This window comes from Elaeis guineensis, chromosome 10 (assembly GCF_000442705.2).
Source record: "Elaeis guineensis isolate ETL-2024a chromosome 10, EG11, whole genome shotgun sequence".
Classification (NCBI taxonomy): Eukaryota; Viridiplantae; Streptophyta; class Magnoliopsida; order Arecales; family Arecaceae; genus Elaeis; species Elaeis guineensis.
The window spans coordinates 32,416,179-32,428,650 of NC_026002.2; the positions used below are offsets into that span (position 1 = coordinate 32,416,179).

The 12,472-nt window shown below is 35.1% G+C and overlaps 1 protein-coding gene across 3 annotated transcripts; it reads left to right on the forward strand.

The window, feature by feature from the left end:
* Positions 1 to 2,784: 2,784 nt before the first annotated feature.
* LOC105052708 (auxin-binding protein 4) lies at positions 2,785 to 12,336 on the forward strand. Of its 3 annotated transcripts, none has more exons than XM_010933626.4 (6): positions 2,785 to 3,039; positions 3,482 to 3,631; positions 5,010 to 5,116; positions 5,838 to 6,038; positions 8,302 to 8,369; positions 12,046 to 12,336. In XM_010933626.4, the coding sequence occupies exons 2-6, from the start codon at positions 3,532 to 3,534 to the stop codon at positions 12,146 to 12,148; spliced, it is 579 nt and encodes a 192-aa protein (XP_010931928.1). In that variant the 5' UTR covers positions 2,785 to 3,039; positions 3,482 to 3,531; the 3' UTR covers positions 12,149 to 12,336. The 3 variants fall into 3 exon arrangements, with proteins under 3 accessions (XP_010931928.1, XP_010931930.1, XP_010931929.1); XM_010933628.3 differs by lacking the exon at positions 2,785 to 3,039 and adding an exon at positions 3,119 to 3,214; XM_010933627.3 differs by lacking the exon at positions 2,785 to 3,039 and adding an exon at positions 3,120 to 3,253.
* Positions 12,337 to 12,472: the final 136 nt, after the last annotated feature.

The following is a 12,472-nucleotide window of genomic DNA, read 5'->3' on the forward strand; positions in this document are numbered from 1 at the left end:
TTTATTTTTGAAAAATGCTTCAGAGCCCAAATCTAGCACCAAGAAAAGCTTCAATGCTCCATGACACAAGGAGATAGGGGCTTCCACCAAGATTGCCCTATATATTTATTTCTCAAGGGATTACCGAGTTGCAAAATGTTTGTACTTGGTACCGGGTTTGAACCCATAGCATTACTCAGTTGCCCTATAGCATTACCCATGTTGCAAGCTTTGAGAAGTCTTTATTTAAAAAGCATAACATTTTGAAAAATGAACAGTAGGCTCAAATTAACTTGCATCAGCATTATTACATCAACACATCATCTGCATTACATCAGCCAATTATCTGCCTCCTTGCCTCATAAGCATGCATACATGTTTATATGCATGTCATGTGATAGTGGCAATAGAATGCATCCTAACCTATATATTATTACACCACCACATCATGGTATAAGAAAGGTGGGTCCGGGAGATTCATCATCTCATTTGCTCCACTTTATGGTGCCTTGACATTGTCAGGCACGGATACGAGCATATGGAGGCCATCATGTCCCCTCTGCCCCGGACTCTCTATTAAGCATGGATTATTTTTGTTTAAAGGGAACCTTTCCCCTCTCAAGCCTCCCTCTAGGCTTGGTAAGACTTTTAGCTACAAAACCCCAAGAAGAGGGACTACCCTCATTATAAAACGCCCCCAACAGCATCCAGGTTGCCTAACCTAGTATAACCAGATTTCCTGGCCTTTTTCTCTAGGGAAAGGCAACAAGGAGGTTGCATTGCCAACATCATGGAACTACCATCACGGGGGGCCTTAAATAAAGTGCTTAAGGCCAATCCAAAGGATGATCAAAAAGATATAGACAGCTTTTTAATTTGGGACCATTGGGTTCCACACGTCTGAGTGGGTCACAAGACAAGGCTTTGCACATGTGTTCACATGTATTGATGGATGCATGGCCGTAGATGTGCGCGGAGGATGACATGTATGGTAGCTTATGTGCCATTAATTTTCATGCAAGTGTGCATGTCTTCATACACTTGTCATCTTGTGTGGAAAGCTCAGTGGACCTGTGAGACAATGAGGGGGACCATACATGGTGCACCACAGGTTTCTGTATTCTCTGTCAGCCAAGAAATTTGGAGATCTTGGTTTTACCTCAATGTCTATGCTCTTTCAAGATAATTGAAATGCCTTGTTTTAAGAACCTTGACTAACATCGAAATCTGGGTGGTCTAAAAAAATATCGGGCGAATTGGGCTTTGGGCAAAAATTTCCCAAATTTGAGTTCAGTTTTTTCTAAAGAGCAATTTTTTGTGCACCGCGTGCAGTGCCATAAAATTGATGTAGAGCGAACCATCTAATTACATTGGAGCATGTAGAATACTTAATGATAGGTAGACATTTAACTTCGCTCAGTTTTTTCTTTCTCTAATTTTCAGTAACAATAATAATCTTTCTTTCGTAAAAATAAAAAAAAATATTATTATTATTTTTTGATATCTTATATGACTTTCTGTGAATATATATAATATTCTAAATAATATATATGACTTTCTATATCTTTATAACTTCTCAAATAATATATATGATTTTTTGATATTTTATATGAGTTTCTGTGAATATATATGGCATCCTGAATAATATATATAACTTTTTTATGAATATATATGTCATTCTGAACAATATATATAGCTTCCTAATGCCTTATATGATTTTTTATCAATATATATATGACATCTTAAATAATATATATGACTTCCTATGAATATATATGATATCGTGAACAATATATATGACTTCCTAATACTTTATATGACTTCTTAATATCTTATATGATTTTCTATCAATATATATGACATCTTGAATAATATATATGCTTTCTATAAATATATATGGCATCCTGAACAATGTAATAAACAGTAAATCATATAAGGCATCAAAAAATTATATATATTATTCAAGATGTTATATATATTGACATAAAGTTATATAAAGCACCAGGAAGCTATATATATTGTTAAAAATATCATATATATTTACAGAAAATCATATAAAGTATTAAAAAACTATATATATATTATTCAAGATATCATATATATTCACAAAAATCATATATATTGTTCAAGATGTTATGTTTATATATTATTAAAGATGTAATATATATTCACAGAAAGTCATATATATTATTCAGAATATCATATATATTTATGAAAAGTCATATAAAGTATTAGAAAGCCATATATATTATTTAAGATATCATATATATTGATGGAAAGTTATATATACTATTCAGGATGTCATATATATTCACATGAAGTCATACAAGGCATAAGGAAATCATATATATTGTTCAAGATATTATAAAGATATAAAAAATTATATATATTATTCAAAACATCATATATATTCACAAAAATTATACAAGACATCAAGAAGTCATAATACTATTTTTTCTTTGTTCTGCAAAGAAAAGGATATTTTCGTCACTAAAAATTGGAGAAAGAAAAAGTTGAATGGCATTAAATATCTATCCCATCATTAAGTATGCCATCTAATGTGATTGGGTAGTGTGCTTCATGTCAATTTATTACACTACATGTGATGCAAAGACTTTTTCTCTTTCTAATACAGACCTATATGTGGGTCCACATGAGGTTAACATTATGAGTTTTGTGTCCAATGAATGGGCCATTAAATACGTTGATGCGGCCCAGTCTGAAATAGGGCTTTCAACCGAAACGAATGGCTCGATCTTGGATCGGGCTCGCTCTGGAACGGGCCCGGTTTGAAGCTAAATAGACCGAGCCTGAGCCTGAGCCTGAGCCTGAGCTGGCGACTGGGGCTCTCTCCCGGATTCTCCCCGCTTCCAGTTCCTTCCTAGACTCCCAGCCTTCTCCTCTTCTCGCCGGGCCCAGCTGCTACAGACTCTCCGGTCTCTCCGCCGGCTTCCGCTACCTCGACAACCTCCCCTCTTCTCTCCGTCCTCTGTCTCATTTCCACGACCTCCTATGACCGCCATACCATCCCCACCGCGGCGTCCAACATCACGGTATCCGGTGAGCCTCTCTCTCTCTCTCTCTCTCTCTCTTTAATATTTTGTTGATTCTTTGACCCTGGGTCTCTCTCTTTAATATTTTGTTGATTCTTTGACCCTGGGCCTCTCTTATCTAATACCCTAATTTGTACCAAGTTTCCACCACATTCTGAGCTCACCACCACCTCTGAGGCCAGGTCGGCTTTGGTTTCCCTGGATATCTGAAGCGAAGATTGGTTATTTTTTATCAGAAATTGCTTCTAGCTTTAGAATTCTCGTTTTGGATTAGTTTGATTAATGCAAAATCTCTTCTTTCTGTTGTTGAATGCATTTGGTTTCCTCTTCTTCTGCTACGATGTTACAATTATATCATAACCATTCACCAAATACTAGTTTATGTTTTCTATGATGAAACAATGACTAGAAGACAATGATGATTAATTACTTTCCCGTTCCTCTTGCAGTCTTGCGGAGTCGCGTAAAACCCGCATTCCAGAAGTCATCAAGCAGCAAAATGAGCGGTCCTGCACATGCCAGCTACGTTCTTCCCTTACTCTTCCTCTTCTCTGCACTGGGAGCAGCCGATGCCTCCTCTCGCTGCTCTAATAACCAAGGTCCCTCGGCACTCTCTGTTCATTCCCTGACCGCTATCTTATCGCTGATTTTGTTGTACACAATTTCTGATGCTCCTCGCATACGGTTTCGTAATTGTCCACTTCGTTCTGCAGTAATTCTGGGTTTTATTAGTATCGGTGCTGGTCGAACTTGTGTTTCTGTAACATTCCTAATGAGCTTTGTTCGATTCCTTTTCTGTATTCGATATATGTCGAATGGAGAAACTTCTGAAGTTGGATATTGGAAGCGTAGGCCAAAATCATGTCTCTGGAAGCTTCTTGACATGAAATTGATGACCAGAATCACGAATTGAGGAATGGCTTGAAATTGAAATACTCTTCAGTAATGTTAATCCATACATTGATGGAATTGTTTCTTATCATGCCATTACAAAAAACAAAAAAAAAAACAAAAAAACAGAATCTTAGATCTAATATGGTTGATCAATTAAGACTCGTTAGTTATGTTCACATCTGCATTTAGGCATGTATCTGATAATTTATGTGGTTTTTTATGTGCATAGCATGTCCCCTTGGTCAATACTTAAAAAACTGGGTGATGCCTGGCATGGCATGCATTGGTCAGTGGTTCAGATGTAAAAGGAACCTAGGTTGGTGCCCGTTGTAGCACTAACTTGCATAGGTTTATGAAAGTGCTTTTGAACCTCATCGAATTATCTTTTCATCTTCGATATGTGGTTGATGTTTTCTTTTATTTTTTTTCATTTTCTGTAACCAGATATCCAAGATATTAAAAATAACTGCTTTTCATTATTTTTTGGTTACTGCTATTGACTGGTACCTCAATTTCCTTGTGGTGTCTAAATTTGCTTTCCTTACATACAATTACAGCTGAACCATATTTTGGACTCTCCAAAACTTAATTCTATTGTCTTCTTTTAGTGTTGTATTCACAAATGATATTGTCTCACTAAATTACATAATGCAAAGAACGAAAACTAAGAAATCCACTATATCATCTAGTGACTCTTTTACAAGAAGTGTGAAAATCTTGGGATAGAGCCAAAACTACAGCCACACCCATCTTACCTCAATTACTTGAACTAGCAGCCCTTTCCTCATATTGCTTGAATATAATTATAAATCTTTAATTTGCCCCCATTTGTATACTCCTTTTAATAGTACTAGAGTTTTATCTAAACTGATAGGACTCTCTCCTCTTTGGATCTCTGTGTAATGCATAGATGCAAAAGGGCATCAGTTATCGAACTTAATGGCTTAATCCAATTAATACTAGAATGTTCCTTGCCAAATTATATTCATTCTAGAGTTGAATAAAATTTGATTTTGTTGTCCATTATTATTATTATTATTGTTTGTCTTTAATGTGGATTGCTCCCTATTTTTCCTATGCTAGGTTCCTCATTGGTCAGAAATATAGGTGATATGCCTCAAAGTAACTTTGGGAGAGGGGGTTTGGCACACATAACCATTGCAGGTGCTCTTTCACATGGAATGAAAGAGGTAAACTGTGGAGTTCAATGGTCAACTTCATTATTCAATCTTGTTGTTAAATTTCTCGATGAGTTGTTGTTATTAACCTATTTTAGTGATGAAACACCTGTTGCCTGTTGCTAGTAATCATTTTTCTTGTCTTTCTTAATGGTTAAGTTTGGCAAAACATGTTGCAAAGAACATGCAGTATTTGTCTGATACAATCTTCTAGATGCTCAAGTTGAGGTTCAGGAGATTGATTATAGATTAAAGTGTTGCAAATTCCTTGTAGAATTTTGTTTTCAAGATTGTAGCAGATTATTTAATTACATTGCATAGGCAAAGTGCAATTATAGGGCAAATTGAAATATTTAAAAGGTGAAATAGTAATCTCTTGATCTGCCTATGACAAAGGCTCTTTATGTATGGCTATCACAACTTATAAGATAGGTTTTGAACCATCATTTGGACATCATAAGATATTCCTAAAATAGGATAACCATAAGCATAATGAACTCTCCTTGTCCTATCTATTTTTTTGCTCTATTTGTCCTACTTCTCTATCTGTCTGTCTAAGTATAGAATTCTGGGGTACAAAGTTAACTAGATGATTTATTTTTGCCAACAATTTTTTTTTGAGATGCGATCATGATTCTACTTTAATATATAAAGCTTTTGCATCTTCTGCTTTAAAATATGAAATATATAAAATATTTAGGTTCATTCCCCATGATATTTATGTTCTTTCCAGGTGGAGATTTGGCTTCAGACTTTTGCTCCAGGCACACGGACACCAATCCACAGACACTCCTGTGAAGAGGTATTTGTTATCTTAAAAGGGAGAGGCACTCTTTTGCTTGGCTCAAGCTCTCTTAACTATCCAGGAAAGCCTCAGGAGTTTGCTATCTATTCAAATAGCACATTCTCTATACCCATGAATGATCCGCATCAGGTATTGCAGTCCATGATCTACAATTGTACTAGTCTGATCAGTTTAAACCTAATTGTGTATAGCATATCTCTTGTTTATGTAAATAAAATATAACTTGAAGTGTTTAATCATACAAATAGATTGGTTTGTTGTAACTTAAAGTGTTTAATCATATAAATAGATTGGTTAGTTTCAGTAATTTATGTGTCACACTTCTTGGTTTATGAAGTTTAATGCAATACTTTCCGGAAAGTTCTTGGAACCGCTTGTCTACCATAGAATGCTTGACCAGAAATTTAGTGTGGACTCGAGGCTACTGATACAACCATTTCATCTCAATTGCAGGCCATATGGAACTCATAAAATATGCCCTTACCTCCATTTCTTTTATTGTATTGCCTGAATGCTTTCCCAGTATCTTTCAAGCCAATTGAAAAAGTTAATGGTTGCCTGCAAAAAAATTCATGTGGATGGGCTCTTCAAACAAGATAGGCGAAATTCCAAGAAGCTTGGTAAAATCCATCTGTGAAGGCTGTTTTCGTGAACTATCCAAACAACAAAAAAAGGTAGAAGCCTATTTGATATGTGCAAATGCATAATGAAGATGCGTAGATGCTTTGGTTGAATGATGGGTTGAATGATGGTTCCATGATGACCAGATGTTTTCCAATCTTCAGTGGTATTGAAGGGCAAAACCAATAGATCTATTACTGTCTGGAGAATGTGATTTTTAACCATATTTATGTCAAAGCCAAAAATCTGAGGCTTTATGGTTTCACCTGATTTAGGTGATATTTGTGAAATTGAGATGCTGATCAGATAATAAGAATTGTAAAGTGCAACATCCACTTATGGGAATATTAGATATGTATATGATCAAAAGGTGGTAAGTTAAAATGTAATGGTAGGCATCTGACAGAACAATGAGTATGCATCATGCAGAATAAACAGATCATTTATGGTGCATTGGTCAATGCACACTTAGCAATGATGTTAGATTAATTTCTGCAAGCTTTTCATATTATACCCTTAGAGGCACCAATTAGATGGCTTTAAATCTCATAATTATGTATATTACCTAGATAGGGCATTTTGGCTAAGTCTATATACCACATTCAAAGATTGAATGCTACATGTTTTGTCTGGTTTTCTTTATGTGAGAGATTGCTCTTTTTTTCTCCCTTTTACCTCAGCCACAGCCAACACATTTTGCTATACTTTTTGAATTATGACCAAGGATGCAAGGCATGCCAAGTGGGCCCATATTTCTCTGAATTGATTATCCTAGATAGACTACATGGCATTGATATGTTCACATAGAACATATGTTGCAATGCATTTTTTTTCTGCATTTTTTTAGTGAATTTTACAAGTAAAGACCTAAAGGCAATACAGATGGAGGTTATGAGAAGACAACATGGAAAATCTCAAAATAACATCCTAGATGGCCATCGATATGAATCGTTGGTGAACAAGGATCTATATAGCTGACTACAGATGGTAGGGATAAGCCAGGATAGTTATCGTTATGGTTATGCTGGTAAGACTTATACCTGAAAGGTTGTTTCTGGTTGTAGTAACAGAGGGGCGCTCTACGGAAAGGAAAAAGAAAGTTTATAAATGGTAAAACTGCAAATACATTATCATGTCTGTTTATTTATTTTGTCCAAGAAAGTATTTTAAATGGTGTGTCTTCACATATTTGACATCATATCTACTCTCTTAGTGCAAGATATTAAGTTCCTGGATAATGTGTCATGCACTTAAATATTGTCGATGGTCAATACAGCTTAGATATTATGGCTGTTGTAATATGGGAGCAAGTTGTGTGTGAATAAGAAACTCTAGAAACTCTACTTTGTTTTCTATATATCTTTCTAGTGAATAAGAAAGCAAAAGCATTTTCATAGCTAAGAGTTGTTTGGGGGCTTATACCATGTTTGAAACTCTAAGAGTCCAGATATAAAGGGGTGTCATTATATGAAAAGGTTGGATATAAACTTCTCCAAGTTCTCTTCTATTATCTTGTCTAAGAAAATCTTTAAATCAAATGGCTAAAATCTCCACATTGATAATAACTACTCATACCAAAATTTATGCATCGTATTTTCTATCCCTTTAAGGTGCAACTCTCTTGTTGGTAATTTGTAATGCAAGCAATGATGTAAGAATTCTGATCGCTTGTACAAATAAAATATCAAATTCATTTTTCTTTTTCATTTTTTTCCAAGATACTTTACATTTTAATGGTTGTTCTTGAGTTAAGATCTATTATAACATGCAGGTTTGGAATACTGATGAGAATGAAGATTTGCAGATGCTAGTTGTAATATCACGTCCACCTGTCAAAGTGTTAGTACTTAAGCTCATATTTTTATTCTATTGAATAGATTTATTGTGCATGACCTTGAAAATTATAATATGATGTTTTGCAGACTGCATCATATGGTTGAATATTTCACAATGGTCATTTATCAGCTTTAGGGAACAAAGGTCAATTTCTACACATACTTGCATGGATGGAAGAAAGTCTTTAAAGGCCTAGATGATCTCATAATTTTTGACAGGGCAAACCAACATCCTTAACATATCAATCCTTTTGTAGCAAGGTTTCAAGAACCAGTACCGGTTCTCGTATCAGTTTCTGACCGGTACAGTATAGTATCGGGTATCGTACCTACCGAGTGTCAGTACGATATGGTGTTCTGATTGCATACCGGCACGTAATTTTTTTTATTTTTTCAGATTTTTTTATTTCACTATTTTTTATTAATTTTTAAACTACTTTAGATCCAAATTAATGTTTATATATATTACATAATAATTCTAACATCCTAAAATAAAATAAAAGAAGTCTAACATCCGGAAATAAAATAAAGGAAGTCTAAAATTATTTTAATAATGATTTTAAATCTCAATAATGCAGAAAAATGTGTTATGTATTCCAAATAATACTTTTGAATTAGCTAAAATATATTACTAATTTTATATTTTTTTTAAATTAATTACATATTTTTATTATTTAAGTAATCAAAAAATATTTTTTAATTTTGAAATTTTTAAAAAATTATTTGAGCTTAGATCCAAGTAGAAACATGTCACGGATGCTATATATATTTTTCTAAGCCTATTAACATGGGTTAGGTACTATCTAATTTTTTATTTTATTCAAAAGTAAGTCTAGATTACTATACACATCATGCATCAAAATCTTCACAATCGAACATAAAATTTATACTGAAAGTAGCTTGAATCGTTCTAATCAATATTATGATTTTACAGTTTTTTGAATTTTACTTTTTTAATGATTTTTATTCCAAATAGATATATTTTTTAAATATATATATAATTAATAAAAATTAATGATTTTAGCGTTATCATGTAGATTATCCAAAGATGTACTATATATAATGAAATCATACCAAAATCATAAATTTTGGCATAATTTTCTCTTATTTTTTTACTTTTTGCCGTTCTTCGATCAAAAAAATATGAAAAAAAATATTTAGCGAGAGAATGGAGGATTATCTTACTTTCGGTTAAAATATGTCTGAGTCACGGTTCGTTGTCGTCGTCATCGTAGGGCTAGAGAATGATTTTTTTTTCAATTGATGTTCGTCATCAGAGTCAGAAAGAAGAAAACTTCTCTATGACTCATGAGGCTCTGCCTTTCAAGGCGGAGCTACAGACTACTGACGTGCCTACCTCACACCCCACCCACCCAACACACCCACATGAAAACCAGTACAGCTCCGTTCGGATCCGAACCCAGCCAAACCACTTCGTACCACCCAGTTTTGGACGGTTCGGACTTGAACTGTACCGAACCAACCGATTCAGTGCAGTTCGGACTATTTTTTGAAAATCTAGTCTGAACTGGATCGGTTTCCTGCTGGTATGATTCGGTATGGAGGGTACCGGCCGGTTCAGACTGGTACGGATTACCGTGTTTTGTAGTGCTTTTAACGAAAACCTGCCTATCTTGTTGTTAATGATACATGTGACGAGCAAAAGTGAATGACTGTTTTTACCACTTTTTGTGTGAAAGATGGTGTTGGCTGTTATTCAGTGGCTAGTTCTATTTTCTTTAGATCTGGCATTTTTCTACTAAAGTTTCATTCAGGTTGCAGTCAACATTGGTATGCCTGAATTCTTGGACCTTGCGAGTTGAATTTCAGTTTTTATTTTTGTTCTATAAAATCTTCACTCATGATCATCTTGATATTTTTTACAAGGTGCCCCACAGTAGTGTTAAAGTTAGAAAGCCATCCATGCAGAAGATATTTATAGCTGCAACTCTGTTAGAGGTTCATAATGAGCCTAGGCTGGCTTGATGACTGTAGTGCCTACTGTCAAATTTTTTGGGCTTGGCCTGATCAATTTTGGCTTGGGGACTGGATGGTTTGAAAATGTTAGGCTCAGATCACATGCTAGCCAGCTTCAGCAAAACTGGAAGGCTGATTAAAACATATTTATTTGTACAAGAATTATTCCTATGTCCATAAATTCCGAGATCCTTTTCCTCTTTCTGTTTTTTTTTCTCGTTTTCTTCTCCTTTTACTCCTCCCTTCCCCATGTTTTCTCCTTCCTCATCATGCTTTTCTCAGTTTCCACCAAACATTTTTCTGGCTTCTTTGACTTTTGTTGTTCTGTCCTCCCTAGATGACTGGTATTGCTTCAGGCTTCCGCCTTGTCTTGGTCTCTTCGATCTCTGCCGTTCCACTCCCAACCATGATGAAATGGCCTTCCTGATTGTTGTGGGCCCACTCAATGCCCTAGGTCCATATGAACTTGCCTTACTAGTCCTGTGCCCGTCCTTAAACCTAAGACCGATTGGCTCATCCCAGGCTCAAGTTTTAATAGCATAAAGCTAGGCCAGACCCCAAAAAATCAATCTGAACCTGGCCTTGGCAGAGGGATGGCCTGATTGATTCTGCTCTGGTCAGGCATGGGCTTAGGAGTGGTTTGGGTCAGCTTGTTATCAGTTAGTGCTTTAGTCTTGCTTTGGCTCCTTGAAAAGGACCATCCAGCAAAATCCGATTGAATTCATCAGTCTTTCATGGATGCACAAGAGTAGCTCACTCTTTTGCATTACCCTCAGTTCTTTATGTTCAAAGTTCCTATGTCATACATGCCCTCAGGCATGGAACTTTCTTTTACACATGTAGCTAGACAATGCGTAATTGTTATGGGGTTTGTGGCTTTAGATTCTGTTAAATTTCTTAATATATCTCAAATCACTTCTCTTTTATGTAAGGCATTGCAATAACTTATTAATGCACTCCAACTGTCTTTGAAGCTGACAAAAAGATGTAAATTCAATCCACAATAAGATTCAATGTACTCAACTTATATCCCTTCTTTTTTCTGGTTGTGTTAGCCAAATTTTCCCTGGACTCATCAACCCAATTACCACAATGGATATGGTTCAGAACTTTGGATCTTCCAAACGGATTACCTCATGCAGCTAATTTATGCTTGGCATTAGTTTTGTCCTTTGCAGTGTTAATAGACCATCTAAAATGCTCCTTACAAAAAACTCTTGAAATGAAGTTTTGTAGACATATTGGTGAGTAGGAATAACTATAAGCGCATTCTTCACCATGCCTTCTACAATTTATTAAGCAAGATTTAATCAAATGCAAACAACAGATCTATTTTTTTGCCCTTTTCTCTTTGAATAAATTGTGTGTATATGGAAGCAACTTATGCTGTTTCTATAATTTAAAAGAATAGGGCAATCCCTAGGCATCACAGCTGATGCTCTTTTGCCATTTCAATCTCCTTTTATAATTTTTCTTTTTAAAAGACATTAGAAATGTTGGCAACATAAATTGCAAACAATATAGACGAAAGAAACTTCATATTGAACTTGTAGGAGAAAAAGGATAATTTTTTTCCTTTTTTCCACCCTTTAAGTGTTCTTAATTCTTTTAAATGTTGATCGTTATAGTTCAGGCGAGGATACACTTAAGTTATGTTGGAATATGTATTAGGATCAAGTTTTTAATAATTTTTCTTTGTGCAGGTTCATCTACAATGACTGGAGCATGCCCCATACTGCAGCCAAATTGAAATTTCCTTACTATTGGGATGAGGAATGTTTTTATGAACCCAAGGATGAGCTGTGATTTCCACGCATGATGTCCTTTCTTGCAGTCACCTTGGTCTACTTGTTTGGTTCTCGACCTTTCACTTCTGTATGATGGTGTAATGATTTCAATAAAATTGATTACATGTGATCATTTTGGGCTTGAAACAATGGTTGTAACAGATTTACCTAACAGATTTCAGGTTATAAGGTGGTCCTTCTATGGCATATTTCTGCTTTGTCTCATTATGATCATATCTAATTGAATGATCGTCCTCATCATAAGGTTTCTAACAATGATGAACAAAAACTGTGTTTCTTACAAGCAATCGTTTCCCAATTTAAGTCCATGAACGACCGTCCG